The sequence below is a fragment of the Brachyhypopomus gauderio genome, chromosome 5 (assembly GCF_052324685.1).
Source record: "Brachyhypopomus gauderio isolate BG-103 chromosome 5, BGAUD_0.2, whole genome shotgun sequence".
NCBI classification, from domain to species: Eukaryota; Metazoa; Chordata; class Actinopteri; order Gymnotiformes; family Hypopomidae; genus Brachyhypopomus; species Brachyhypopomus gauderio.
In genome coordinates, this window is record NC_135215.1 from 15,183,484 (window position 1) to 15,211,291 (window position 27,808).

At 45.0% G+C, this 27,808-nt stretch overlaps 3 protein-coding genes and 1 non-coding gene across 16 annotated transcripts; 1 reads left to right on the forward strand and 3 right to left on the reverse strand.

Annotated features, from left to right (window-relative positions):
- Positions 1-585: 585 nt before the first annotated feature.
- On the reverse strand, positions 586-658 carry trnaa-agc (transfer RNA alanine (anticodon AGC)). The gene has a single exon. It is a non-coding gene; the product is annotated as a tRNA-Ala (tRNA).
- A 162-nt stretch (positions 659-820) lies between these two features.
- brd8b (bromodomain containing 8b) lies at positions 821-13,256 on the forward strand. Of its 12 annotated transcripts, none has more exons than XM_077005984.1 (20): positions 821-1,082; positions 1,709-1,805; positions 2,167-2,236; positions 2,351-2,400; positions 3,527-3,649; positions 3,874-3,954; positions 4,070-4,134; positions 4,506-4,651; positions 4,740-4,931; positions 5,234-5,336; positions 5,585-5,734; positions 6,165-6,343; positions 6,501-6,980; positions 7,670-7,860; positions 7,940-8,032; positions 8,156-8,224; positions 8,517-8,799; positions 9,003-9,101; positions 11,939-11,983; positions 12,495-13,256. In XM_077005984.1, the coding sequence occupies exons 1-20, from the start codon at positions 1,070-1,072 to the stop codon at positions 12,552-12,554; spliced, it is 2,589 nt and encodes an 862-aa protein (XP_076862099.1). In that variant the 5' UTR covers positions 821-1,069; the 3' UTR covers positions 12,555-13,256. The 12 variants fall into 12 exon arrangements, 11 of the variants coding, with proteins under 11 accessions (XP_076862099.1, XP_076862102.1, XP_076862104.1 ...); XM_077005987.1 differs by having other exon boundaries at positions 5,612-5,734; XR_013130908.1 differs by having other exon boundaries at positions 9,003-11,983.
- Positions 13,257-13,740: 484 nt separating this feature from the next.
- LOC143514599 (DNA damage-inducible transcript 4-like protein) lies at positions 13,741-15,243 on the reverse strand. The gene is made up of 2 exons (XM_077005993.1): positions 14,981-15,243; positions 13,741-14,671 (listed from the first exon to the last, which is right to left on the reverse strand). The coding sequence occupies exons 1-2, from the start codon at positions 15,138-15,140 to the stop codon at positions 14,229-14,231; spliced, it is 603 nt and encodes a 200-aa protein (XP_076862108.1). The 5' UTR covers positions 15,141-15,243; the 3' UTR covers positions 13,741-14,228.
- Positions 15,244-20,869: 5,626 nt separating this feature from the next.
- sting1 (stimulator of interferon response cGAMP interactor 1) lies at positions 20,870-26,907 on the reverse strand. 2 transcript variants are annotated; one of them, XM_077005994.1, is made up of 8 exons: positions 26,797-26,907; positions 26,249-26,380; positions 24,656-24,878; positions 24,364-24,541; positions 24,024-24,132; positions 22,842-23,071; positions 22,014-22,200; positions 20,870-21,862 (listed from the first exon to the last, which is right to left on the reverse strand). In XM_077005994.1, exons 3-8 carry the CDS (start codon positions 24,871-24,873, stop codon positions 21,600-21,602), a joined length of 1,185 nt encoding a protein of 394 aa, XP_076862109.1. In that variant the 5' UTR covers positions 24,874-24,878; positions 26,249-26,380; positions 26,797-26,907; the 3' UTR covers positions 20,870-21,599. The 2 variants fall into 2 exon arrangements, with proteins under 2 accessions (XP_076862109.1, XP_076862110.1); XM_077005995.1 differs by lacking the exons at positions 24,656-24,878; positions 26,249-26,380; positions 26,797-26,907 and having other exon boundaries at positions 24,272-24,411.
- Between the last annotated feature and the right edge of the window lie 901 nt (positions 26,908-27,808).

Below are 27,808 nucleotides of genomic sequence, written 5' to 3' on the forward strand. Positions count from 1 at the left end.
ATATCGATTCAACTGAATGCTGCTGCAGCCATAGGGACGCGGGGAGTTTATATAATGCCCTGCGTTTATTAAAATGAGCACCGGCACCGGTATTCGTGTAGCTAGGATGGCTTTGTTTTTGTGTGTACTCTAGGCGCGTACTGTTTGTGTTCTTGTACTTTTGAATATGCCGAATTCAAAATAAAAACAGTGATATATGTGTTATGTGGTGGACGTTCATGTAGCCATTTATGAAGGTCGAGGCACCAATCGCCTGAAGAGTTTGGGTCAGTTAGGCCCAAACCTCACATGGCTCTCAAATCGGCGCGATTTTTTCTTTTTACATTTTTCTTCTTTTTTTGGAACATGTCGTTTACTGTGTACATCGGTATTATGTACAACATGAAGGTGCCAAAGAATCCACACAAAAATAATAATGCATAATCTAATCTATGAGATTAAAATATACACCGAACGGTAAATTATCAGTGAAAGGTCTGGTTCACCTTGTGGATATTACGTTTTTCATATGACAAAGTCATGATAAAATGGTGTAACTTTCACCGAGGCCCCGTTTACATAACTCCGCTTTCTCAGGGAAAATCCTGGAGGATGCGGGCATCGATCCCGCTACCTCTCGCATGCTAAGCGAGCGCTCTACCATTTGAGCTAATCCCCCGACAAACACCACCCCGTCACTGTGTCACATCACATGTCCGGTCATACAGTTATATTACAGCTTTATACTGCCATCTTGTGGCCATTACGGACATTTCATTTGATTTAAACTGCTTATGTATAAACGGCATGTAGCATTTGGTTTTGTTAAACACAGTGGAAACTTCACATTAGACCTCAAGCAGCCTCTCCACTCTTCCTCCAGACTCTTGTATTTCAATGCAAGTTTTACTTTCATCTGAAGACAACACCTTGGACCTACACCTGCTGGTAATACACACGCGCGCGCGCGCGTCACGTGACCGCTCACGCGCGTCACCTGAGCGACGTTAACGGCGGGACGTAGATGTGGCGTCAACAGGAGCTGAAGGGGAGATGAATTAAACGGCCCAGGTTTTGTTTTGGTGGCGAAATGTCTACTGGAAGTAAGTAAAGTCGTTTTTCCAGCGTACGCTGACGATACGCGACACACACACACACGAATGACAATGTGCATACGAATACATGGAGCAGCTAGCGGAGTTGTTGAGTGTGTAACGGCAGTAACCGACGTCTGAACTAGGTTAGCTAATAAGCTAACAACACGCGAACTCAACGGCTAACACAAAGAAACGGGGTGAGCGTATCGCCTCCGTGGTGCGGACTGTAGTGTGAACCAAACATGCTAGCTTCATGAAAACGCCTTTTAATACACAGTTTAGCGGCTAGCTAGCTAACGTAGCAGCGGCAGCTCCGCGTACATTCACGAGACAGGTGGCTAGGTTAGCTTAGCTATCAGTTAGTTAGCTTGCTAGGTTAACGGTGGCGGAAATTCAAAGCTAACTACATCTGGTAAAACGTTAGCTGGCTAGGTTAAATAACAGATAACGTTTTACCATATGTAGTAGGATAGCTTGCTAGGTAACCCGGAATAATCACTACTGCTAGTGGTTATAACGATCTCAAACAGCTAGACGTGTAGGAGATAACGTGTGGAGTGTTTTATCACAGCTAGTTGGCTCCCTGGATTTTTGCAACCTTGAGTGAAACGCGGTCTATATTGTCTCCGCAGAACATAAGATGCTGTCTCTTGGTCCGACGGAACCGTGGTCCGTCCGGGAGAAGCTCTGCCTTGCCTCCTCGGTCATGAGGAGTGGAGATCAAAACTGGTAAGATTAAGTTGTTTAAGGTCATACACACGGATCAATATTCTGAAATAAGCTGTCCAAATGCCCATTCGTTTATTTGCCTCGTTAGAATCGTCCTTAGTTATGTGGTGTCATTTGATGTCACATTTCTGTCCTTTCTCTCCTATACTTGTGTTGATAGCTTTAATAGTTTTAATAAAGTAATTAAGAATCGATGTTCAAAATAAGTTGTATTTTGGGTTCTGAAGTAGCAGCCCGTGTGTCGACGTCCACACGTATGCTCATTATGAATATCTAAATCACTGCTGTCAGCTCAAGCTTGCCACTTGCAAGTTTGTCTTCTGTGTGAATCCAGGCCCTGACTTCTGTCCATTTCTTTCAGGGTGTCCGTCAGCAGAGCCATCAAGCCCTTCTCTGAACCAGGAAGGCCCCCAGACTGGTTTTCTCAAAAAGTAATTAAAACACTGTAGGCTTCTAGACAATAAAAAGGCCAGAGATTGTTTGTAAAGTTCAGTGATTGTAGTTTTAACTCTGACACAAAGTGCTCCTCTCTGTGACTGTTACAGCACTGTGCCTCCCAATACTCAGAGCTGCTGGAGACCACAGAAGCCCCTAAGTAAGTGTGAGAACAAACGTCTGCTTGTTTTCATACTGTTCACACTACTGTGTTTTTGTAATTGTCTCCAAAATGTCTCTCTCATACACACATATATATACATATACATATATAATGTGTGTGTGTGCACGCAAGCAAGCACCTCAACAAATTAGAATATCATCAAAAATTCTAAGTAATTCAATACAAAAACCACATATATTGTATAGATTCACCTACACCAGCAGGTGACATGGCTCCCCAAACCATCACTGATTGGGGAAACTTCACACTAGACCTCAAGCAGCCGCTCCACTCTTCCTCCAGACTCTTGAATTCCAAATCAAATGCAAAATGTACATTCATCTGAAAACACCACCTTGGCCTGCTGGTGTAGGTCCACTGTTTTATGTCAAGACCAAAGTCAGCACAGCCTTCTAGCAGGAGATTTTAGAGCACTTCATGCTTCCCTCTGCCGACAAGCTTTTTGGAGATGGAAATTTCATTTTCCAGCAGAGCTTGGCACCTGTCCTAACTGCCAAAACTACCAATACCTGGTTTAATAGCCACAGATCACTGTGCTTGATAGGCCAGCAAACTGTCCTGACCTAAACCCCATAGGAGTCTATGAGGAATTGTCAAGAGGAAGATGAGACACCAGACCCAAAATGCAGAAGAGCTGAATGCTGCTATCAAAGCAACCTGGGCTTCCATAACACCACAGGCTGATCACCTCCATGTCACGCCACATTGATGTAGTAATTCCAAAGCCCCAACCACGTATTGAATGAATTTACTGTACATATTTTCAGCAGGCCAACATTTCTGAATTTAAAATATTTTTTCAGTTGGTCTTATAATGATCAAATTTTCTGTAATAATGATTTTGGGTTTTCATTGACTGTAACCCATAATCATCAACGTTAACAGAAATAAACACTTGAAATAGATCACAAATAGGTAATGAATCTATATAATACATGTGTTACATACACATGCTGTACACTGTAGCACTTTTGTAAGTCGCTCTGGATAAGAGCGTCTGCTAAATGCCGTAAATGTAAATGTGTATACGACACACACACACACACACACGTATGCATGCTGAAGTCTCAAAGCCGTGGTGGTGTGTGCTGCTGATACCCAGGCGGAAGCGTGGGGAGAAGGGGGAGGTGGTGGAGACCATCGAGGATGTCATTGTGCGCAGGCTCACTGCAGAGAGGATTGATGAGCTCAAAAGACTCCTCAAGGACACGCAGGAGAAGTACAGGTATCTGCCTGACCTTTGACCCTGCTATAGTTTTTTTTTCTTATGTAGTGACGATCACCCATCACTCAGATGGCCAGGGTTAAGCAGTATATCACATTTATTGATGGAATCCTTTTCAAAAATCAGTATGGAAGAGTTACTACTGAGAACATGGTCTCTTAGTTTCTTTGCATGACTTTGTGTCACTTCAGACTTTTTACCACTTTGTCTTGTTCCATTCATAGGAAGCTGAAGAAAGAAGCAGATTTGATTCAGGCTGGACACATGGATTCCAAGCTGGAGGAGCTGTGGGGAGAGATTGAGCAGTAAGACAGGACTCCATTAGCATGTCCTCCTGCAAGTACTGCTATGCTGACTGAGTGGGCTATGCAGCATGAGTTTGTATTTCACACTGGTGTCTTGTGAATGCCCCTCTGGCAGAAAAAAGAAACAGGAGGAGGAGGAGGCTGAGCAGAAGAGGAGGGCCACCGAGGCAGCCTATCAGGGTACGTGTAGCACACCCACTCACCGAGGCAGCCTATTAGGATACGTGTAGCACACCCACTCACCGAGGCAGCCTATTAGGATACGTGTAGCACACCCACTCACCGAGGCAGCCTATCAGGGTATGTGTAGCACACCCACTCACCGAGGCAGCCTATCAGGGTATGTGTAGCACACCCACTCACTGAGGCAGCCTATCAGGATACGTGTAGCACACCCACTCACCGAGGCAGCCTATCAGGTTACGTGTAGCACACCCACTCACCGAGGCAGCCTATCAGGTTACGTGTAGCACACCCATATCAGGGTATGAATTTTAAAACCTCTTTGTCTTATTCTGGTTTCATTCTGCATCCCTCCCATATGCCTCCAGCCCGTCAGGCAGCTAAAAACACCCCGAAGAGGCTCCCCAGTGTGACCGTGCGCTCCCCGCTGGGGGCCGGCTCACCCAGCATGGACCTCCCACACCCCGACACCCCTCAGCCCACCCCAGACGACTCCTCCTGCCCCAGCCCTATGGTAAGCCTCCGCTCCCCCAAACCACTCAAACATACTCTTGCCTGCATTTCCCTTTTCTGCCACCTGACCTCCTACCTCCCTCGGCCAGGCGCAGGGAGTGGCCGTGTTCATGCCGGTGACCGAGGCGGCCGCCCCGGCCTCTAAAGAGGGCAGCCTGGGCGCTCTGGTAGATGAATCCCCACAAAAGAAGCTCCTGAGTCAGAAGGCCACGCCGCCTCCCTCCCCTTTGCTCTCGGAGCTGCTGAAGAAGGGCAGTCTGCTGTCAGCCAGCCCCAGACTGGTAAGCACGGAGCTGCCGTGACTTCTGCTGTCTCGGGGTATCTTAAAAAAAAATACAGTTTCTGTCTCCCGAAGAGGGAAGTTGTTGTTTTTCAAGCTGCACTCTTGGGTATTCGTAAGTGGTTTCCCCTGGGCTTGCGCTTGAGCTCCCATCAGAGTGCTCGTGCTCGGAAGTGCACTCTGCCGGCCCGTTTGTCTTTAGCGTGATGTAAGGCGTTAACATGTAGCTTGTGTGTGGCGCGGCGGTGGGCATGGCGGTGGCATCAGGCCGGCGCGGGGCAGCTGATGGTGTGCTGTGTGCAGGTGGTGGAGGGCGAGGTGACCGCGGCTCTCAGCAACGGCGCTCACGGTGTGGAGGTGCACGCGTCCCCCGCCGCCTTGCCCACGGGCCACGACGTCTCCGCAGGTAAACACCCTGAAGATTATGCCTGCTGCGTGGTCCTTTAAATCCTGTCCTTACTCAACTTGTGGTTATGTGTATGTGTAATGACCCTGGTTTGTGTGCGCGTGCTGTGTATTTTGTGATATTAAACCTGTATGTATCTGTAAACTAATGCATGCACATAACTACCCCGGCTAGCGTCTTCATAGTATAACTCTGTCTGCAGTAGCTTGCCGCTTTTAGTGTGTGTATGTGTGTGTGTGTGTGTGTAGAGCTCTGTGTGTGTGTCTCTGTGTCAGATGCGCCCACATTATCCCGTCTGTTGGAGAGTGCCCCCCCAGTCCAGATGCCAGCCAGCGCTGAGCCCCCTAACCCCCCTGTAGCCCCCCCAGCTCAAGGACACCTCTTTATCCCCTGCCCAGGTCTCTGCCTCTCCCGCCCTCCTCCTCACACCCATCTCGCCTCCACTTGAGCTTTCACCAAAAGTGTTAGTTTGGCTAGCAGCCACAAATGAGCGTAATGTCTTTAGTGGAATGTTTATAGCTGCTACTTTTTCTTTCCCTTTTAGAAATGTTACATTTTTTTGACTGAACCATTTATTTAATGTATTTATTCCTTTGATGGACGGTTTTTGCCCTTCAAGTATATAGCTTGCACTCCCAGATAGCCATTAAAGCAGTCTGTGTTAATTGATTAAAAAGTCCACAGAGGCGTCAATGTCATGTGCATATGAAAGCCTTCTGCAGTTACACAAAAAAGGCCATAGATCATCACCAGCCAAACACGGAGAGAGAGATCACCTGTGTTCTCCATCGTGTGTGTGTGTGTGTGTGTGTGTGTGTGTGTGTGTAGGAACAGCAGTTGCAGAGTGTTCGGTTCCTGAGGCCGTGCTGACAGTGCAGTCTGCGGTGGAGCAGGCGGAGGGCAGAGAGGGTGAGCTGGTGGAGGAAGACCTGGTGGCTGTGTCTTACATGGGGGAGGAGCTAGACCTAGAAACCGTGGGGGACATCATAGCTATCATTGAAGAGAAGGTACTGCAAGACACGCACACAACAGATACACATATACGCACACGTAGAGCAAACCCTCATGTACCAAAGAACACAACCACATCCTACGTCTGCCGAGAGATGTTTCTACAGTGTCCCGACTAAACCTGCCTTCATATCTCTCCCCTTCCTGTCTAAGGTGGATGACTCCGTGGAGGTGCTGGATGCAGCGGAGGTGGAGGCTGCTCTCTCCCTGTGCGACGAGGCTGTGGCGGGCCCACATGCTCTCCCGGGGCCCTGGGAGCCCGAGGCCTTCAAGCCGTCTGAGCCCGACTCCTCCGCCCAGCCCAGGGTCGCTGCCGGGACCCCACTGAGCTCCCCTGTCCCAGGAGTCCTGGAGGGTGAGCAAGCCGCGCCGGTGGAGGACGCGGGGGACTCCGGCGAACCCGAGGAGGGGGCACAGGACCCGGACACCGTCACCCCTGCAGAGATGGACCAGACACAGGAGACTGAGCTGCAGGGCGTGGAAGAGAGAGAAGCAGAGGAGGAGGGAGGGAGGGAGGAGGAGCAGGCCCCTAGCCCCTCGTTGAAGTGCGCGAGTGAGGAGTGGACGCAGCCCGAAGCAGAGACACCCTGCCTGGACTCTGAGGACAGCTCTGTGTCTGGGAGAGACTCAAAGGTAGCACAGCTGCATACAAGGCCAATAGCCAATCACCGATACGCACTGTTGTTCCCTGGACAGTAAAAACGATTGCCTTAGTAACTATATGTGCAGGTGTAGAAATACATACTTTTGTGGTGAAATAATGTGCTAGATTACACTACAGTATACCCTGTTATGATGTTCCGGTTTTTCCCTTTTCCGTTAGCGTGTCATGGCCCTTTGTGCACATAAACGGTCTGCAGAGTTCCAAAGCCCAAAGTACATGCCCGAGGCAGTAACTCTTTCCCACAGAAACCACTTTTCTCAACTGCCTGGAACGCCTGGTTGTATTTACAGCCCTCTTGCTTTGTTACAAGATGATGCTTCTCGTAGCACAGTCATTAATACCTGCCCACCAGCAGATTGGCACACTCTTACCTAAAGGCATCGTGCTGGAGCGGCAGAATCTCTCTGGCAGTTGTCCAGACAACTGGGTGACCAATCAGACCACACTGGGGGTGGTGCTTAAAGGCACAGGAACTCTAACAGTGTTTCAGAGCATGAATAGAGAATTTTTTTGAGCATTGTTTGAGCATGTATGTATGAAGTATGTAAATCTAAATCTAGATTACCCCCCCCCCCCCCCCCCCCCCCAACCAAAAAGAATGAACATTGAAAATGAGAGTAATAGGGAATCTATTGTGCTCCCTTTTCTCACGATGTAGGAGGTGAAGGATGAGGATGGAGCAAGTGAGGTGGATGCAGATGAAGGGATGGAGATGAAGGAGTGTGGTGAGGGCCCCTATCTCTCAGAGCTGGAACCCCCGGCCAGTGAGAGTGAGGACGGCTATGGCACCAACTCCCAGCGCTACACCACCGCGGACTCCACCGCCAGCAGCCCTGCCTCCTCTCAGTTGTGAGTGTGTGTTGGGGTGTTGTGTGTGTGTGTGTCCGTGTGTGTGTGTATCTCACTCTGTCCTTGCTGTCTGTCTCAGTTCAATGTGCAGTGAAGATCAGGAGGCTCTGCAAGCTCAAAAGATCTGGAAAAAAGCCATCATGCTGGTGTGGCGGGCAGCAGCCAATCACAGGCGAGTTTTAATCAACTGGCCAATCACAGACACTCTTCCATTGTGTCACAGTCACTCTTCCATTGTGTCCTCACCAGTGCTAGCGAAGATTTTCTGTTACATAAGAGATTTATGTTTGCGCAGGTATGCAAGTGTATTTCTGCAGCCTGTGTCTGATGACATCGCTCCCGGCTACCACAGCATTGTCCACAGGTCTGCCCACTCCTGTATAACCACATAGATCTGAAGCGTTTAATGTGTTGAACAATTAAAAAATATATATATCCTTAATTAATAAATAAAAAAAAACTATATATATATAGTTTGTGTGTGTAAAATATCTTCAACTGATCATTTGTTCATTTATATAAATGAAATTTATAAATAATTCGAAGGTTTGACTGCTGTTCTCTATTAAAGACATTTCTAGATATTTGTAGGTGTTTGGAATTGTTTGGAACTCTGGCACTTTTGAGCATCTGTCACTCACTCAAATCCTCAACAGGCCCATGGACCTTTCAGCGATCAAGAAGAACATCGAGACGGGGCAGATACGCACGACCGCAGAGTTCCAGCGGGACATTATGCTGATGTTCCAGAACGCGGTGATGTACAACAGCTCTGACCACGACGTCTACCACATGGCCCTGGAGATGCAGCGGGACGTTCTGGAGCAGATCCAGCAGTTCCTGGCCACGCAGCTCATCATGCAGACCTCAGAGTCGGGCATCAGCGCCAAGAGCCTGCGTGGTCGCGAGGCCAACCGCAAGCAGGACGCCAATGACAAGGTGAGAGAGACACACACACACACACATACGCAGCACGTTGTCTCTGGGGAGGCGGACACCAGTGACAACCCGGACCCCCAGTAAACGGTGTTGAGAGACACAGATGGCCCACCTCTCAAAACATGCACAAGCAAAGCCTACTGCTGAAGCCCCTGTCATGAGGGTAGTTTTGCTACCGCTAACACCCAGTCTCATATACGTAGACCCTGAGTCCAGCACACAAAGATGCACTTTTAGAGCCAGAACCAACTGCCATGCCCAGAAGGAAAAGGAACAACTCCAAACAAGACACTAATGAAAAGGTCAGTGAGATTAAAACACACACCCACATACCCGCACACACTCTTGGAGGCAAGCGTCCACAACCAGAGCGAGAGATGCCTGCTGAGAATGTTTACCTGCGTGTCCCAGTGAGACTGAGAGCAGTTCAGAGTCAGACACAGCTCACGTGCACACGCGCCAAACACATCGGAGCTCTCCACACCCTGTCCCCGCTCCCAAATCGTGCCCCAGTTAAGATAACGAGCGTTAAAAAGCGTGTCCCCGGATAACGGAAGTGGTGAGATGTTGTCGTTGCCGCCCTGTCTCCGTGGTTGGTGGGAGTGTTTGTTGTGCGTGAGCTGCATGACCTGTCTCCATCTGCATGCCTCCTTGTGCTCTTCACGCGTGTGCACTTCAGTGTTTCTGTGAACAGTAGAAACACGCTAGCCCCGGCGCTAAACCATACCCACGCCCCCATCGCCCCTCCTGCCGTGAGAGCCCTTTCACGTGCGTGCTCTCGCGTGTGGGTGGGAGTGAACGGTGCATGATGAGTTAGCATCCAAGGCGCAGAGTGGAAATTGGCTCCCGCCATGTCCTCAGAGGCGTGTGGCTGGACGGCCAAGGCCAGGTTTCTCCACACAGTGTGCAGAATGACCTTTGCACTGCACACATGTGCCACCGTGCACCGCCGAGTTCAACCCGTTGCTGTATGAAATAGTTATGACCACTTGGTCTTCCAGTTAAGTGCTCCAGCCTTAACTTTATTCAGTGTTCAGAACAGTTTTAAATGGGCTTTCAGTTTTTGTTAAATTGTTGTTATTAAACACAACACAGAAATGACCTCTCATAGGCTCCCACAGGGCATAAAATCAGAGATGGAAAAATGCTTTTACAAACTCTAGTGTCCCACTAATTAGAGCTGCAAAAAAAAGTAATTTGATGATCACTCATTCATATGCATCAATGAATTCATCAGCTTAAATGTGGCTTTTAAATGAGAGACTAGCAAATCATTTATCATTCTTGGTTGTTTGTAAAATTATCAAGGTATAACTTGATAATGGTATGAACATCTGGTGCATTAGCTTTATATTTGTGAGAACATTTATTTGACTGACTTCCAGCAAGGAATAACATCTAACATTGTTACATAACTGTACATGACTAGGGTTCTTGGCGTTTCAGGCATTTAGAAGGAGGTACGTGGTCATGTAGTATATTCTGTCAGGTCCGCTGCATTTGGGACGGTGCCGGACCTTGGCGTTGAGATGAAGTTTACTGGGAGGTCTTCAGAACATCCACACTCCTTATCTTCACAGCTCCTCTTCAGAGCTTCTGCATGTTCAGCCTATCTTACATTTGCCCGTATCACATATATCCTCTTTTCTAAAATGTTCCCAGACCTCGATACGTAAATTCACACTTGGTTTGACAAAATACTAAATCGACCAAGGAAACATTTGTCGACGGGTCGTTATTGTTGACTTTTGTTGATAATGTTTACTGTTCCAACTCTTCCGCTAAAACAGTGACAAACGTCACCACCAGCTGGGCTCTTAATTGCTGTTCATGTCGAGACCTGGTAAAGAGAAGCGTGTTTGTACATCTTATCTACCTGTAACTGCAATACTCCACCCCAGCTGAAGCTTTAATGATGTGATGCATACGTGTTCGTCATCACTACTGAATCAGTTGAATACGTTAGCTAGAGTCACGACAGATTATTGTAATGCGGCTGGCGTACGTGCATTTGACGTGTAGGCAAAGCATATCGTATTTTTGATTTCTTTGTCATATGTGGTCTTGTCTGTGCACTTGGCGTTCTTCTGCATGGTGCGAGATGACGTGCGAAAATGCCTCACTACCCACGGCAATCAGTCAAGTGGACGACAGCAGGACAATAACCCCACCATCACGAGGGGGGTCTTGCAGTCTTACTACTGTTCCCTGTTGATGTGGATGAGAGGTCATTTTTGCCATATCTGTAGCTCTATAATTCTTAAAGAGATTATTTCACAAAGGCACTCATGAACCATTTTAAATTACCATGGACACTTTTTATTTATCTTTTTGTGATATTTTCACCACCAGGCTTTTGGGAAACCAGGCCCAGAAATACAGCCATCTCTGTTCTCATGCTCATCATGTTACACAGCCATGTGCATCAGTGTCGATGGTTGGGAACACGACGGTCCCAGGCACATACACTCCACACACACTCCCATCCTCTCTCACACACCATACTAACACACTCCCACAATTATTTTGACACATTAGCCATCTTTCTCAGCTATGCATATACGTGTTTTTTGTTCTTTAACTCATCCCACACGCACACACACGCGCAACCCTTTCTCTCTGCTCCACCTTTATTTCCGTCCCACTCGTACCTTGGCGTGTGTGTGTGTGTGTGTGTGTGTGTATGCGCGTGCGCTAACATGCATCTCTGTGCAGACCTGCTTCTCTGTCTTCTTTCTCCCATTGCTGCATTTGCTCTCATGTGTTTCTTACCTAGCTGGGTTCGGTTTGGTAGTCTTCCTGCTCACACCCAAAAATACGCATATGGCTGATTGAAATAAAAGTAGCAGGATCTTATTACCACAAATAAACAGAAGCAGACAAGGACCAGCAAGGCATAAACATCCAGGCTGTGGTAACATCAGCATTGTGTTTTTCCCAAAATGGGAAATGGACCCGTGTTCGGCCCTGCTGCGAATTTGTCAATGCATGTATGTGCTTTTCTGCTTTGGCTGTGTTTGTGTTTTAGATGACATTGCTGTAGGTTAAATCCTGTCTTTTTGTGAGTTGCAGGTATGTGTGTGGTTGGGGGTGTGTGTGTGTGTGAGACTCCTTCTCACTGTTGTTTGTCCTCCTACAGGACAGTCTCCCCATGGCCTCTCCTGCTTTCCTTCTCTCTCTCTTTGTAAGTATCCAGGTTGAAGGTCACGGCTTTTCTGTCCCCTCCAATCCTCTTTCACTCTCTCTCTTTCTCTCGTGCATGCGCGCGCACACACACACACACACACGTAAACACACACACACACACACGTAAACACACTAATACCTACTGCTCACTGGAAGAGCAGTATCCTTCCTCTGGGCTCCTGCTGGGATGTAAATACAGGCAGGTGTTGGCTCAGAGGCCAGATGCTCACATTTGGCAATAATATGGTGGTAATTGCACTTTTTTTTTTTTTTTTGCATTAATTTCAGGATGTCAGATGTGACATTTGGTTGTTGAGTTGGTTAACCGCTCAGGTTTTTAGGACTTCCTTCGCCCTAAAACTCTTCTCTCTGTTCAGGTCCAGATAGACCGGGTTTCAGCATGCATGGCCTGGTGTGTCCAAAATAACTGCGTAAAGTTATCTCTATCTGCAGGAACGCTCATTCCCCACCCCTCCCCCCACCTCCACCTGCCTCTTCTTTTCTTTCAGGATGGAGGCACAAGGGGGCGCCGCAGTGCCATAGAAGCTGATATGAAGATGAAGAAATGAGCAGATAAGGAGGAGAAAAAAAACACAAGGCTTTATGGGCTTTCCTGCCCGTATAAGATCTGATGTTTGATTCTGAATGAGTTTTCGCACAACGTATCTGCTCAGACCAGTGGCTGATGACACAAAGAGGTGTTTGTCAGACAGAGCTAAACACCTGCTTGTTCTCTTCTGTACAGTCAAGAACTCTTGTGTAGAGCTTAAAATGTCATATTTGAGATGGCTATGACGAGCCTTTGTTCTTTGAGTTGGAATGTACCACTATCCATCAACCACATGATCACAGCCTGAAGTGATACACCACCAGCTTCTGAATGTTGGCACAAACACAGCAGCGTCTGCCTTAAGGGACGCAGTGTAGGAGGAGAATCCCCAGGCCTGAAGTGTGAAGCAGCCTTAAGCCGGATTACGTCTGCGTGTGGAGGTGCTTTTCCAGGCTGGTTAGGTTTGTGTTTTGTTTAGCCTTCCTTCGGCAACATAGTCCTTTTGAATCCAGTGTTGTTGAAGGCTGAGCAGTAGTGGCTCTGCTGTCTACACTCAGGTGCTGGACTGGCCATAAACTTCAGGTGTGTCTGTTGGAGCTCATAACAGCTGGATAATTGAGCTCCTAAATAATTCTGACATTAGTTCTGTTGTATAAACTGTGTGTTTGTATTAAAATAACAATTGTCTCGTTTAATTATGTAAATAAACATTTTCTGCTTGTTTGGTGAGCTAATAAATTACCAGAAATCTGCTAATTTCTACATAATCCCGTGGTAACCACTCTCCAGCCCATAATCACAGAGTGTTGCTCCTGTTCTAGAATACATAGTCTGTGACTACATATGTACAACCTTGTATCTTATAAGCTAAAGGATCTGTTATATATTTTGTTTATATACTTAGACACATGCAAGTAAAATTAGTGTTAGCAAAGCATAGGTAGTACTTTCCAAGGCAGTGTTGTCTGTGTAGTGTGGCTTATGTATAACAACGGTGTTGAAAGGAGCAATAAGAATCATTTAAGTACCAATAGGTTTCATTCTGGCAGCTGGTAAGTTAATTTAGAAAAAGGTGAATCTCCCCCAACTCTGGTATTTACACTGTGAAACTGCCTATGAACGAGCAGGCAAGATTACCGCCAGCATTCCTTAACCTCACAAGAAAAACTGAATTCTGCTTATTGCTCCATTAAGATGTAAAGTGGTTAAAATATGAATAAACTTTAATTGCAATGTACATCGTTTCAAATACATATATATATAAATAATGGGACTGAAAAATACAGGACACCGTTAGGAAGAGGCCAGCTAGCCTCTTTCAGCATTCCAGAAAGTCCAGAACATTCTTACGTGGTTCAGAGATTGAGAAACACTGTCCAGTGCAAAGTTGTGTTCGCTAGTATAACTGAATAAAATTACAGTGCACGTGTAGAACGGTTAGTGAAAAACAATACTTTTACACACAAAACTCTTAAACGTCAAACATTAATACACAATTCAACAGACGCCTTTGACCAAGTAGTACAGTAGTGCAAGCTACATAATGCAATTCCCACAACATTCAGCAACACTGGAAGATATTTAATAAATTAACGTAGCTAGAAAAACAAGTGGAATGGGCTAAACGGCTTGTGAGCGATGTTCCGTGTGCAGTTGGTCGTCCGCCCCCCTGTCCTCCACATCACGGCGGGGTTCAGTAGGACTCCAGCACAGTGGGCTTGGCGCTCGAGTAAAGTTTCCTCTTGACCAGCTGGTACTCTGGTCGAAGCCTCAAAACTTTGTCGTTGGCAAAAAAGTGCTTCAGTGGCGGCCAACCATCCCTATCGAGTCTGAAGACGACAGACAGCTCGAAGGTTGGGGTAAGACTGTGGTCGGGTGTGACGGTTCCCAGCTTGTGTAAATGGCCCTTGTTCTCCATGAACAGGTGAATGAGGGCGCCCCGTAACCCGCAGGGCTCGTCTACCGACGCGCGGATGATGTCTCCGGACACTCGCGCGGTCATCCGTGTAGGAAGCAGCAACTCGTGACACTGCAAACTCGTTTTCTTTGCGATAACGAGAGACTTCTCGATTCGCTTGATCATGTCACGCTGAAGACCCAGATCTTCTTCCTCCAAGCTACACTCGGACCCGAGGCCTGTAAGGAGAAATAAACAAGAACATGAACAACCTCTTCCATCGACATCTAAACACCTCAAACGAAACCGAGTCACCACACCGCCAGTCCGCGAGTTTGTCAAGTCATCAGCTGATTTTAGCCTGTGGGCGTGGTGGACGACGACGGCCAACTGGGAACTTCATGTTTAATTCTCTATAGTGTTATTCACTAACACTATAGAGCGTTTGTTATTCACTAACACTATAGAGCGTTTCAAACAGCGTAGCGTTTAAAAGAGTGAACGCCGCCTAACACACGCGCTATAGATGATACATGGAGGCTACTTACTTGAAGAGCTCATTGCTTTCCTCAGTGTGCCAGGGGCTGCAAAGTTTTCCGTATCAGACCTGAAGAGTCTAACAAAATTTCTCAACATTCCGGCTAGGTTATCCTCTTCGGGAATAACGGATAATCCGTGTCCAAAACCCAGTGCCTGAGTATAGACCATTCTAGGCTTATTTGCTCGTAATAAATGTCGCCCGCCGCCTTAACAGAGTGTGTTGTACCTTCCATGTATGCGTTAGAAGTGGAAATGCACGCGACTCTTCCCCAGCGCGCTACTTATACGCGCGTGCAGTCCGGTTGCATCAGCTGGAGCTCGCGTGTGGGACGGCCTCCGTTTCCATAGAAACTGTGCTCTTGCGCAATACGTCTGCGAAGTTAAATCAGCTTGCGTAGTGCAACTACGGTGCATATTGCGTTTACTGTATACTGAATATGTTTGTTTGGCTAAATGAAAATAATTGTTTTAGTTTGTTTGGCTAAATGAAAATAATTGTTGTACATTTTCCTGACGTTCAGTTTTTAACATAAATTCTTTTCATCCTGCGGCCAGGGGTTCGTTATTGCTTTTATGATTTGCCAAGTCATCTAGTTTGTTTACAAACCTCCCCTTATTACTAACCCTAACTGTAATTCTTTATGATCAAAACATGCTGCAATGTCTGTTCTATTGTCTTGTATTATATTTTTTAACACTATCTTATTTTTTTTCTTTATTTATTTTATTGTTATTCCTTTCTGGCTTCATATTTCTTGCTTTTTAACAAATGTAATACAATTTTATCATTATTTTTACTCAATTTATATAGTTTTTAAAATTATTTTTTAGGTGCTATAATCTATTGAAATTAATACAAGTGTAACATTAGGATAAATATATATAAGTGATCAGACACATTCAGTGAGGTGAGGTTAAATTTAAACAATTCACTGCTCATCTGTTTCACATATTGATCGAAAACATATTCTGAAGGACAAAATCATTCACAGTCACATTGCCCAGATTTGAGAATAATAAAAATAAATAAACAAACAAGACTTTTGCTCTTATTGCATTACATTTATAAATAGTTTGATCATACACACGATACTGTTGGTAGTGCTGTAGTTACAGGAGATGGCATGATTCACAGGTGAGCAACCTCAGAAGAGAGGTCCACACTGTAATGTACTTTTTTCCACTACACTAAGACTATGGCTGCAATGTGATCGCACCGTGACTCACTGTCTGAGGCGCTGTACCTGGGAGATCTCACGTCTTTGTGACAGTGTTGATTGGCCTTCGGTATTGTGTGGACTTGTGACATCACACCACCTAACTGTAACAAGGAAGTGCTGAAGGGTTCAAGAGAATTACTTGAGGAAGTTACTACCATGGAATAAAAAGGGGTTTACCACAGAGTGTGTTTGTGTGAGAGATACAGAGAGAGAGAGAGAGAGAGAGAGAGAGAGAGAGACACACAGAGAGAGAGAGAGAGAGAATATTGTTTCTATAGATAACTGCAGAACCTCTGGGGGATTTTTTTGTGATTATGAAAGAGAAATGTATTTCAGTAGCATTTTGACAGCAGGGAATGGGTTATGCAGGGTCAATCCCAAATCTCCTACAGTGGATCTGATGCAATGATCCTCTTGGTTTGCACTCTGCTGATATTGTTTCCTCTCATATTTTTGTCTGTGTGGATGTAATAATGGTTTATCTTCACGTATCTTAATAAGGATGTTGGTTTTATTAACATTTAGTAAATGTTTCTTTCCTGTTAAAGAACAAAGCTGGCCAAAGATCTTTTCTCCAGTGTTTTGACCTGCCTCATTTCAGACACTGCTGGTTCATGACCCGTCACGCCCAGTCACGAGCTGTCGCATGAGGAACCTCATACGAGAGAAAAATGTTTTGACATTCCTTATTACTTTTGATCGTAAGTCCAGCCAATCGCATGAGAGCCCTTCCTTTGTTGTCATAAAACAGGGTTTATGCTCCTCCAGTCACATGATATGGATGACTGAAAGAGATTTGCACTGATTAACATCTGTATGCACCTATGCTCTATATTCACTCAAACCACGAAACCTGTCAGAAACCACTGTGGAAAATGATTAATTCTTGCATATTAGGATACTGTACTGCAGTGGGGAACCGTCAGGGCCCTCTACGCCCTCTCAGAGGGCCTAAAATATTCTTAAGCATTATATATATAATTATCCAATTTTATTTTATCTATTTACAGTTTGACATTTGACATCTAAACAATTACAAAAATATAAGCAAATAAAATATTCACCCGTGTCTATTCAATCTGTGTTGGAAGGTGAGGGGTTAAGTGGAAGCCTGTGAGCCTGTGTCTCCCCCTATCAGGACTGTGATGCCCTCTGTTCGTTTACAGAAGGCCTGGCAGTTATAATTCAGCGCAATACCAGTTTCAAATGACAGCAAAATTGACCAATCATATCTTCTCTCTTAGTGGGCGGGCTTAACTGTATGATAATCCCCGCCCGCTGTGGCGACGCTAGCTGTCGTTAGCACCACCGCTAGCTAGTTTCGATTAATCCCTTTGACGTCCTCGTGGGCGTTGTTTACATATTCCGCTTCCGAGAACCACGGAGCTGTGAACCTTATTTTGTTTGGAAACTTATTTTGCTTAAGACGTTATCTAGTACAGATATTATTGTTTATTGCGTTTTTAAAGCTGTACTGTCGTCTCAGTTTTTCTTTATTGCAGTTTATTAAGAAAGGAAAAAAAAAAATTCAAAAATTCGGGGGGGGGGGGGGGGGGGGGGTGTAGCGGGCCCAGGTTTAAAGGTCACGGTTCGCTACTGCTATAATAATAATAATAATAATACATTTTATTTAATGGCGCCTTTCAAGTCAATCAAGGTCACCTTACATCTCACATTAAAATAACAATAAACAGTAAACCCATACAGAGAATATATAAACAATCCACTTTGTAAGACCTTTACACACAGACCTTTATGGAGACCTTTACACAGACCTTTATGCAGATCTTTATGCAGACCTTTACACAGACCTTTACGCAGACCTTTACTCAGACCTTTACACAGACCTTTATGCAGACTTTTACACAGACCTTTACGCAGGCCTTTACACAGACCTTTACTCAGACCTTTACACAGACCTTTACGCAGACCTTTACTCAGACCTTCATGCAGATATTTTATTTACAAAACTAAACAATGTCAGATTGAGATTGAGCATTTTTGATGAGCACTTGTCATTTATTTACACTTGTCTTTCAATCTGGCTCATCTCATTTTTTATCTGGTGCAGCTGTGTTGCTGATGTCCTTGTTCAGAAGAGCAGTCAGTGAGTTCTGCACATTTTGTAGCTTCTTAAAAATTCGGTAAAACACATTTGTAAGTTTAAAGGATATAAACTCTCTCTCACTCCTCTCTCCTTGATCTCTCTCTCCTCTCTTATCTCTACACTCTCCTCTCTCTTTTTCACTTTCTCAGTTCAGTTCAAGGTGCTTTATTGGCATGATAAATAATGCTGCATTCAAATAGCCAGAACTTAAGTGTGAATGTATTAAAGAATAATAATGCAGTAATAATATAACAATAACTGTACAAAAATAAAACAGTAATAACAGCAACAACATATTGGTGGCCTGATACGGGGGGCCCTGTTGGTCGCCTCCGTCCACAGTGTTGTCCTGTTGTTGTTGTGTTGTGTTCGTCCATCGGGTGGGCGGGGTCCATTAGGATCCCCGGCACCTGAGGGTCGTGTGTCTGTCTATATGTGTCTTGACTTTGTACCAGTTGACTGCTGGTTATTGTTTCCTTCATTTGGATCATCACGGGTTTTGTGTTATGCACCTTTTCTACTAAATTCCTTTTTCCCAGAGACGGTCATGATCACTTCCTTTTTATTTTGCACTCCTCTGCATTATGTTGAAAGTATTAATTACACTTTAAGTTGTCAGATGCAAATATTTTAAAGTCAGTGCTAGAAAATGGTTTGATTTCTAATTCAACACAATTTTTCTGAATCAGATTTCATTACAAAGAAGATTACTTCTGGAATCTTCCCAAAGCCAAATGTACATGCATGATCTCCAATGACTTGCTGAAACCTGTTTGTGTGCCATGCCCATTTCCTGCAATACATGTAGGTCATTAACGGTAAATCAGCCAATGAGGATACAGCCAGTTGACTTCCAGAACATTTCGGCACAATTTTCAAGACCACATTGGAATTTCATCAGAATATTTGACTATACTATATCAACATTCATCGCATGAAACACGATTACTTTGAATACTAATAGTCACTGCAGCGGTAACTACAACTACATAAACCCTGGTAACCTCGTGTGCACTCAACCTTTCCTGACTTGTACTAGGCTTGTACATTGTCAACATTTAGCAGACACACATGTCCAGAACGTCTTAAAACAGCACTCCGTGGAAGACGTCCTTCTGAAAGTGCATTATGTCAGAGTTTAAGTAAACCTTTAAACCAGAAACCTATTACCCAACATACATACTGAGTGAATTTACTTCGTCTGGTCGCCTGTACTCACTTGACGATTAATGCTTTTTCTCATTTCCACTTTGTCTTAAAAAACAGTTTGTCCCAGTGGATGGAACTAAACTCAAAACTGAATCTACAGGAAAGCTGGACACCTGTACGCTGGAGTGGCTGTGACTCACACCAGAGAGAGAACGTATCTCAAGAGGTTACGAAACAGGACATGGTTCAAAGAACGTCAGGATGACGCGGCCGTCTGTATTTCCCCGTGCTCTGAGCGCAGAGATCCACCAACAGAGACTACGCGTCATTTTAAACACACTGGCTCATACATGTATGGGCTCAGTCTTTACTTCACCACTTCCTGTGTGTCAATCCTCGTGTCTTTTCAGTTGTAAACATACCCAACACGTCTGCAGTCTGTATCACCAACATTTGTATAAGCAATGCAATAGTGTAAACAATAAAAATATTAATTAGCAGAAATCATATTATTAATGATTTTTGTATTGAATGAATTGATTTGATACAGAATTAACTGATTTGACAAAGTGCACAGAGCTTATATTAAAACTGTATACTCCAGTGCTTTGCTGAGGTTTGAAGCTTTCTGGCATCATTAGTCACGTGGTCATAGTGTTCTAACATTAGCCCTATCCGGACGGGATTAGTTTTTCAGGGGGACGTCTGTGAAAAATATTTCACCCTTGTACTCAGTGATAAAACTCTTGCATCCGGACAGCAATTGAAAAAACAGGAGGACCCGTGAGTTTTTGGCTTTCTCGGTCACATGACATCGCCTTGTCACGTGATAGCATGTTTAATAATGTCACACTGCCAACTCTGATGATTCCTTTTTAACTTTTAACTTTACTACTGTTCAGTTCAGCATTTAAGATCTCCGTTTAAGTTAAGCTATTTTGTTAAACCAATACAGAAAACACATTATAAAAAATCGCTAATTAATGTAAATAGCTAAATAAATCCGTTAAATAAAATAAAATAAATCCATTAAAAAATCCAGTAAATCCATTTTCGCTCGCCGCTGTCTTTACGTGGATCTCCGTGAAAACGCGCGCCCAACGTGTAACTACGGTGCGTGGCAGTGGACATATAGCTGTTTTATTAAACGCGAGGTGATGTCTGCATGTATAAACTCAGACATGTGGATCCGGACGGGACTAAAATTACCAGACGACCACGGAGTACAGCGAAAAACAGTAGGTAATTCCGCCTGTAATTTTCTCTGAGGACGTCTGAGAAAAACACGGACATGCTCGTTCCGGACGGGATTAAAATCACAGAGGACCCCCCGTAAAAGAGAAAATTACCCCAGGACCCCCTGAGAAACTAATCCCGTCCGGATAGGGCTATTGTCCTATAACTTGCAAGCTATAAGAGTGTAAAATGCACAGACATCTTTTTACTACAACATTGGAATTGTGGAAAACATAGAAGCAAAAAGGGGAACGTCAAATAACTTAATTGTCTCTCTGTATAGTTTGTACTGCATTTATCCTTAAATACAATTATACAATTAATTTAACAAATTATAGCAGAACATTGAATACTAAACATCATTAATGATCAGCATCAAATCTTTTTTTTAATAAAATATGAAAACGCTGGAGTGATATAGCGCTACGCAATTTATGGATGATATATTCCTTAAACCAGCAGGTGTCACTGTTGTGGCGTCGTTCCAGTGCTTCGAATCTTTTTCCAGCTCATTCAGGAAGATGCCCTCTGCACATCACAAGTTCCTGGTGTTTATTATCGTGATATACTTCTGGCAGTGCTTGCATGAAGCTTTGCCAAACAACGTTGAGCAGGAGGTAGAAAAAGTGCAAAACCACAGATGTCTCGAGGCAAAATAAAGAAGTGACATCAACCATTATAAAAGATAAGAATGATCAAAACTACATAATCTAAATTTGGTTGAATTCACATTAATTTTCATGTGGTTATTTATTTATATAAATATATTTATTTTAACCAATTTTTCCTATTCAACAGGTTGCATGTGATGTCTGTATTTTGTCATTTTATTCTCCAGAATGTGACATGTTGCGGTATGTAACATCATATTGCTGTTTGTGGTCTCCACACTAAGCGATGACTCGTGTATATTTGTCATCGGTGGTTGTGGCCGTAGTCTGTGTTCTCCACCGGCTCTGACCTGAGGGTCCTGGGGCCGCTGATCATGAGGCTGGGGAGAGAGCTTGTCGGCTCCTCCTGAGGGTCAGCCTGCTGGGTCAGCACGGGAGCGTTCTTCTCCCCCTCCTCCATCCTGGGATGGGGCAGCTCCCTGGGTGGCTCCACAGGGATCTCCTCCTCCTGCTGCTGCAAATGTCTGATGAGCTCCTTGGACAGGTGACGCTCACCGGCCTGCTTGTCTGGGGGGGGGGGGGGGGGGGGGTGTATAAGTGGTGGAGAGTGGTGGCACAGGCCTTGCTTGTCCCAGATACCCCAGTTTAGTGTAGTGTGACAATAGACACACTTGTATTTGCATAGTATTTGCAACAGGAAGGTTACAGTCCCACTCACCGTCGAGCAGGACGAGGCAGTAGCGATTCCGGCATTCCAGAGAGTTCTCCAGAATATGGCTCAGAGTTCTGTAGAAGAGAAACACCTGCTGTCGTCTTTCCTGCTGGCCTAGCCCAGCTGTGTTATCCTGGGACATTTGATACAGTGTGAGCAGTGGAGTGGCATACTCAACCACACAGCTGTACTCCTGGGGATGGAGAGAAAGAGAGTGAAGAGTCATGGTAAGAAAGACACAGTCATAAAGGAAGATTTGTGGAGAGAAACAGGGACATGTAAAACATTATTTAGGGTCAGTGAACCGAGAGCTGATAAGGAGCCGGAGGATTTAGTTCAGAATTTGTCCACAAGGTGATGCTGTTTTACTAGTTCTCAAGATTTGAACACAGTAACATCAGTTTTCCAGTGACATGTGGACAAAATGAAGTCGCGTCATCACTTTGTCGTTCTCATCTATGTCCATATAAGGTACTTCGGGTCTTATGGTTTTTGTGAATAAGAAAATTTCCTAACCATAATAAGTCTTGTGATAGCTACGTTTATTTTCCTCCAAAAGACCACTGGATATTTTCAGTTTCGACGTTGTTAATGTTTAAAAACGAAATGTGCCACATGCTAACCACATTGTTCATTGAATTGAGGTCATAAAACGGTCGACTTTACTTTTGTAGTTTTTTTTTGTAGACTTTTCAAATATCAATTTTATTGAATAAATCAGAAGAAGAAATATCAGATCAGGTCTGTGAGTGTTAAAAACCACAATATTGATTGTTCTTCTTTTTGTTATATTTAAGGTTGCCTCTAGTGTAATCACCTTCACCCCTCCCACACCTTTTGGTTCTGGTCGGTGATCTTGTAGACACTGTGTTTGTAGACTCTGTTCCTGACCCCAGCCCGGTCTATTCGCAGCTCCGGAAGGTTCCGCTGGAAACGTATGCTGCGATCCTCCTCTTCCAGTCTGGCTGTGGCCACTGCGCTGAGTGGCAGGAGAATGTGCAGTCTGCTGGAGGTGAGCTTGTCCCTGGTGACGCTGTAGTCCTTACTCACCAGCTCCGGCAGTTCTGGAATCACACACACACACACACACACACACACACACACACACACACACACACACACACACACACACACACACACACACACACACACACACACACAAATACCTAATGGGCCTGAAGCGTCCAGTTGATATGTTGCGATACCCGAGAACTTGTGTTCAAAGAAATTTAGTTGTTGGAGTCATTTTAGATGTAGGTGAAAAGATTCAGTTTTGGAATTACAGCTTCTGTGTATGTTTCAGTGTTTAACTGAATATGTACCAAATTGTTGTGTACCGAATTATGTGCAACACTTTTAAAGGTTAAATAAAATTTACCTCAGTTCATTAAAATATGTAACAAAAAGCAGTATGATGGGCTTCCCAGGTGATTGAGGGGCAGTCATGGCCTGGCGGTTAGGGAACTGGACTTGTGACCGGAGGGTCGTGGGTTCGATTCCCAGACAGGCCATGACTGAGGTGCCCTTGAGCAAGGCATCTAACCCCAACTGCTCCCCGGGCGCCGGGCTAGGGCTGCCCACCGCTCTGGGCACGTGTGATCCACAGCCCCTAGTAATCACTAGTGTGTGTGTGTGTTCTGACTGCACAGATGGGTTAAAAGCGGAGGACAAATTTCGATTGGGGTGTAAAAAATCACAATTGACAAAATATGGCACATTATTACATGGATATTAGCTTTGGGAAAGGTGAGTTTTCTAGACACAACATTGACACATTCAGTGACTGTCTTCATTACTGGGTTTTCTTGCAAAGTTTAATTCAGGTCATAGTTAAGTCTATGAACAAGTGTTAGAGCTGCATCCTATAACATGTTTGTCCTGGACAAAATCACGCATTGTTCTACATGCTATTTGAGGCAAGACCTCTGTAATTGTGATGTTGCTTCCCCCTAGTGGTGACCAAAAGTAGTCGCTCCAAAGACCAGATGAAGCAGTGTGTCAGAGTATGTGATGTACCTGGCAGCACAAGCTTCAGGTAGCCCAAGTAGAAGGACCAGGCTAAGCCATGGGCTACGTTCTGGTCCCTGCTTTCACACACTTCTGAGATTTCCACTGGCGAAGGTCCCTGCAGGGGCAACATTGGTGAGAGAGAGGGGGGAGGGAGAGAGAGGGAGAGAGAAAGAGAGATAGAGAGAGAGAGAGAAGATGGCACTTCTGTTTTAAACATCACTGCACGCTGATGTGTGACAATAAAGATGTTGAACCTGGAACGTTGTATCAACCCCAAACATGAGCACATGCACTGGGATGAGCGGCTCCACACATGACTGAAGTGTCACTAGGTGTCAGTGATTACCAGGACGCCCAGTGTCTTGAACAGCAGATAGACAGAGCAGGTTAGGACCACCGAAGCCCACTGCTGCAGAGTGTATGTGGTGTCTCTCACTAGCAGCAACAGCACCACCACCACTACACCCGCTAGGGTAGCCCTGCTCCAACAGGCTTGAAGCAAGAGATGCATGTTCCCACCATACCTGCCAAGATCAGGGGTGATTAGTCACACGCAAGCACAATTCCAGAAAGTTATACCCTCAGTTTTGCCGGCACAAAGGGGCACTTGTTTACACAGGCAAACACAAAGAGCTCACCTCTGATGTGAATGGAATAGACCCTCTTCCATAAGCAAACAGAGACTGTACAGTGCTGGTCCCAGGGTCAGTGAGAGAGCACAGAGTCCAGCTGTTTCTCTGACCAGTGTGCAGTCCAGAAGCCAGACTCCCGCCAGTGCCAGGACGGCCAACAGGACTGCACACACTGCCGGAAATCGGCCCCGCCGCCTCGGAATCGCACTCTCCACCCCCAGCATGTGTGCTGTAACAGGACACACCACACCCTCCTCATTTACCACTGCATTATGGGATGTCCAATACCCATAATCCCACTGGAATTGTAGTGTACTACTTCTAGATACCCCGTAGAGTAAAGATGGCCCACACAACCACACTGTGAGCCAACAATTTTTCCTGATCCCTTTTGGACTACAAACAGTGGAAACATGATCACATTACTTTCTGCTTGTAATTCTGGTTCAAATTATCACTGATTCCTGACTTCTATATTTAGAGCACAGTGTATACACAAAGACCAAGAGCAACATGTTCTTGGGTACGGCTCTGAGTGATTAAGAGAAAGTGGCAGGGTGTGTATCAGGTTTGGTGAGACTGCTATTCTTAAAACCCTTACTGTATCTAGAAAACAGAAACCAAAACACTAGAAACTAAACTATCTACACTGAAATCTCAAACTGGGGGGAAGGTTTACCTCATTCTCTCTCATTATCATCATTCAACTCTCACATTTCATCTTTTCATTGGTCAATTCATCTTTTCCAAATGATGTACAATTTGGATTGTTCATGTCTAGCTAACAGCTGTTACCAATACCTCACTGTATAGCACCAAAGTTAATTATCATAGCTGTGTTAATAGCAGGGATGGATCATGCTCTTGGAAAGGCATAAGTACCTCCCTCCTCCCCACCCCCACCCTGGTAGAAACATTGCCTCCATTGCTTCTTTTTCTTTTCCTTTTGAATACTTCCCTATTGCAGCATTTTTGATCCACTGTCATTCTGAACGTAGGAACAAAACCGATACATAAATGCCCGTGAAACACAGACAACCTTTGATTAGCATGGAGGAATGGGCGATGTCTGAAATAGCTGCTGTTCTTGGACCAATCAGGTTGCTTGTGTTTTTGGGACACGTCTCCAAAGCTGTCAGCAGGATACTAAGCTGCAGGAGTTTCACTACACTGCAGTGTAAATGATGGACAACACTCCAGTTTCATGGAAAGCTGCTCTGTACTGCACCACTCCCCACCCTGCTCTCCTCCACCCTGTTCTCCTCCTCCACCCTGTTCTCCTCCCCACCCTGTTCTCCTCCACCCTGTTCTCCTCCACCCTGTTCTCCTCCTCCACCCTGTTCTCCTCCACCCTGTTCTCCTCCACCTTGTTCTCCTCCTCCACCCTGCACTCCCCCACCTTGCTCTCCTCCACCCTGCTCTCCTTCCCACCCGCGAAGGCACCAGCGATGAACAGAGTAGAATGGAGTTGAAAATGAAAATAAAACAGGCTTCTCACAACTCCACCAGAAATGCTCCAGTAAATTTCCTCTTTTCTACACCAAACAAGCTTTTGGGCAGTAGGACAGCTGTATCTCTGCTACTCCAGTGTCTACTCACCAATCAGGTTAAACCTCAGGTCTCCTTCCCAGAAGATCAGTGGGAGACTGTCACAGAGGGGGGTTCAGGCAGGCAAGGGGTTCCGGCAGGCAGGGGGGTTCAGGCAAGGCACCTGACAAGCTAGAACCACCACTGTCAGTAGTAACAATCATGTTAGTAATATTCTGGCATCTGGCACTCTCTTATTGCTTAAACTTCCTGAATATAGCAGAAATGTTGTCATCTGTGTCAGTGCTACAGTATGATAGTGGTAGGGGCCATAGATATTATTAGAGTATAGATTATGTTTCATATTAGGTTCTATAATAATAGTAATAATAATGTATATAGTGCCTTTCCTGTTGCTTTACATACAGGAAAACAAACCAAAAAAGCATCAGGTGTTTACAGGAGGGAGGTGAGGAATATGTAGAGAACAAAGAGATGATTGACATATTTTCAGTTGAGATTCTAGATCTTACCAGATAGATCACACCAGATAAGAACATGAAGAATCGTTTGTAGTGAATACCAGTACACACATCCTATACAGTCCCCGCTAAACTCACCTCTGGTAGAAGTGTGATGCCCATGCAGCCTTCTTAGTATAGAGCAGAAGGTATGCAAACTTGCTTCTGTCTCTGATGTGTAGTGTCTACTCTCCTTGTAGCCCAGTCATAGTCTCTCTGCAGTGTCTTTCACTTTCACAGACCTTTTTATTCACCACATAATCCACACCCTCTTTTACACACACACACACACACACACACACACACACACACACACACACACACACACACACACACACACACATACACATACACACACAAATCTCTTACTACCCCTGAGGCAATATTCCATTGTTTACATCTGCAATGGTTAAAATTTCTTTTAATTCTGCATGCTACTCTGCTCACTTCTGTTTTAAACATCACTGTACACTGATGTTGATGTGTGACAATAAAGATGTTGAACCTGGAACGTTGTAAATAATGAACTTCTGTGGCCCAGATAAGAGGCAGTGATAGAGAACCATGCAATGTCTCACTGTCAGCGTTTGTGTCAGTAAAACCTGGACTTTTACATAAACAAATCTGGAGAGGCAGTAATAACACGGAAAGGCATCAGCATCTTACGTGAAGGTTACGCTGGCACATGCCATTGACAGGGTTGCCAACTTTTCAAGATCACTTGGAATGAGATTTGAACCTGAAATTATTGTGTGTGTGTGGGGGGGGGGTTGTAAAATGAACACTGATTAAGTATTATATCGCGATCAATTGATCGCCAGTGGTTGGCGCCAGAGCGAACTAGTAACTCATTGAATCATAGATCAGAGGTAAATAAAATAGATTTTTTCTGCTTGAGAAATCGGATGTGTGGCGTGTGAGCGTGTGAAGACAGTCAAATGCTTGTGTCTCACGCTCAATGCGTGAGAGTTGGCAACCCTGCATTGACAAAGGCATCTTACGTACAGGTGACAGTGTGACATCGACATATTATGTACGGCTGAAAAAATTGCGGTGAAATTGGTTTCGCGTTCGCACACGTTTTTTGTCCTCTATCCAGTGTGTCCAGTGT

What these genes read in the sequence shown, in the direction of transcription:
- sting1 (XM_077005994.1), bottom strand. Translation starts at nt 24,873, where the DNA reads ATGCTGGGGGTGGAGAGTGCGATTCCGAGGCGGCGGGGCCGATTTCCG. An exon ending in TCAAGACACTGGGCGTCCTG is followed by an intron (nt 24,133 to 24,363) that starts GTAATCACTGAC and finishes TTGCCCCTGCAG; the next exon opens with GGACCTTCGCCAGTGGAAAT. An exon ending in CCTGAAGCTTGTGCTGCCAG is followed by an intron (nt 23,072 to 24,023) that starts GTACATCACATA and finishes GTGTGATTCCAG; the next exon opens with AACTGCCGGAGCTGGTGAGT.
- brd8b (XM_077005981.1), top strand. An exon ending in GACACGCAGGAGAAGTACAG is followed by an intron (nt 3,650 to 3,873) that starts GTATCTGCCTGA and finishes TTCCATTCATAG; the next exon opens with GAAGCTGAAGAAAGAAGCAG. An exon ending in TACCACAGCATTGTCCACAG is followed by an intron (nt 8,225 to 8,516) that starts GTCTGCCCACTC and finishes AATCCTCAACAG; the next exon opens with GCCCATGGACCTTTCAGCGA.
- LOC143514599 (XM_077005993.1), bottom strand. Translation starts at nt 15,140, where the DNA reads ATGGTCTATACTCAGGCACTGGGTTTTGGACACGGATTATCCGTTATT. An exon ending in GAAAGCAATGAGCTCTTCAA is followed by an intron (nt 14,672 to 14,980) that starts GTAAGTAGCCTC and finishes TTCTCCTTACAG; the next exon opens with GCCTCGGGTCCGAGTGTAGC.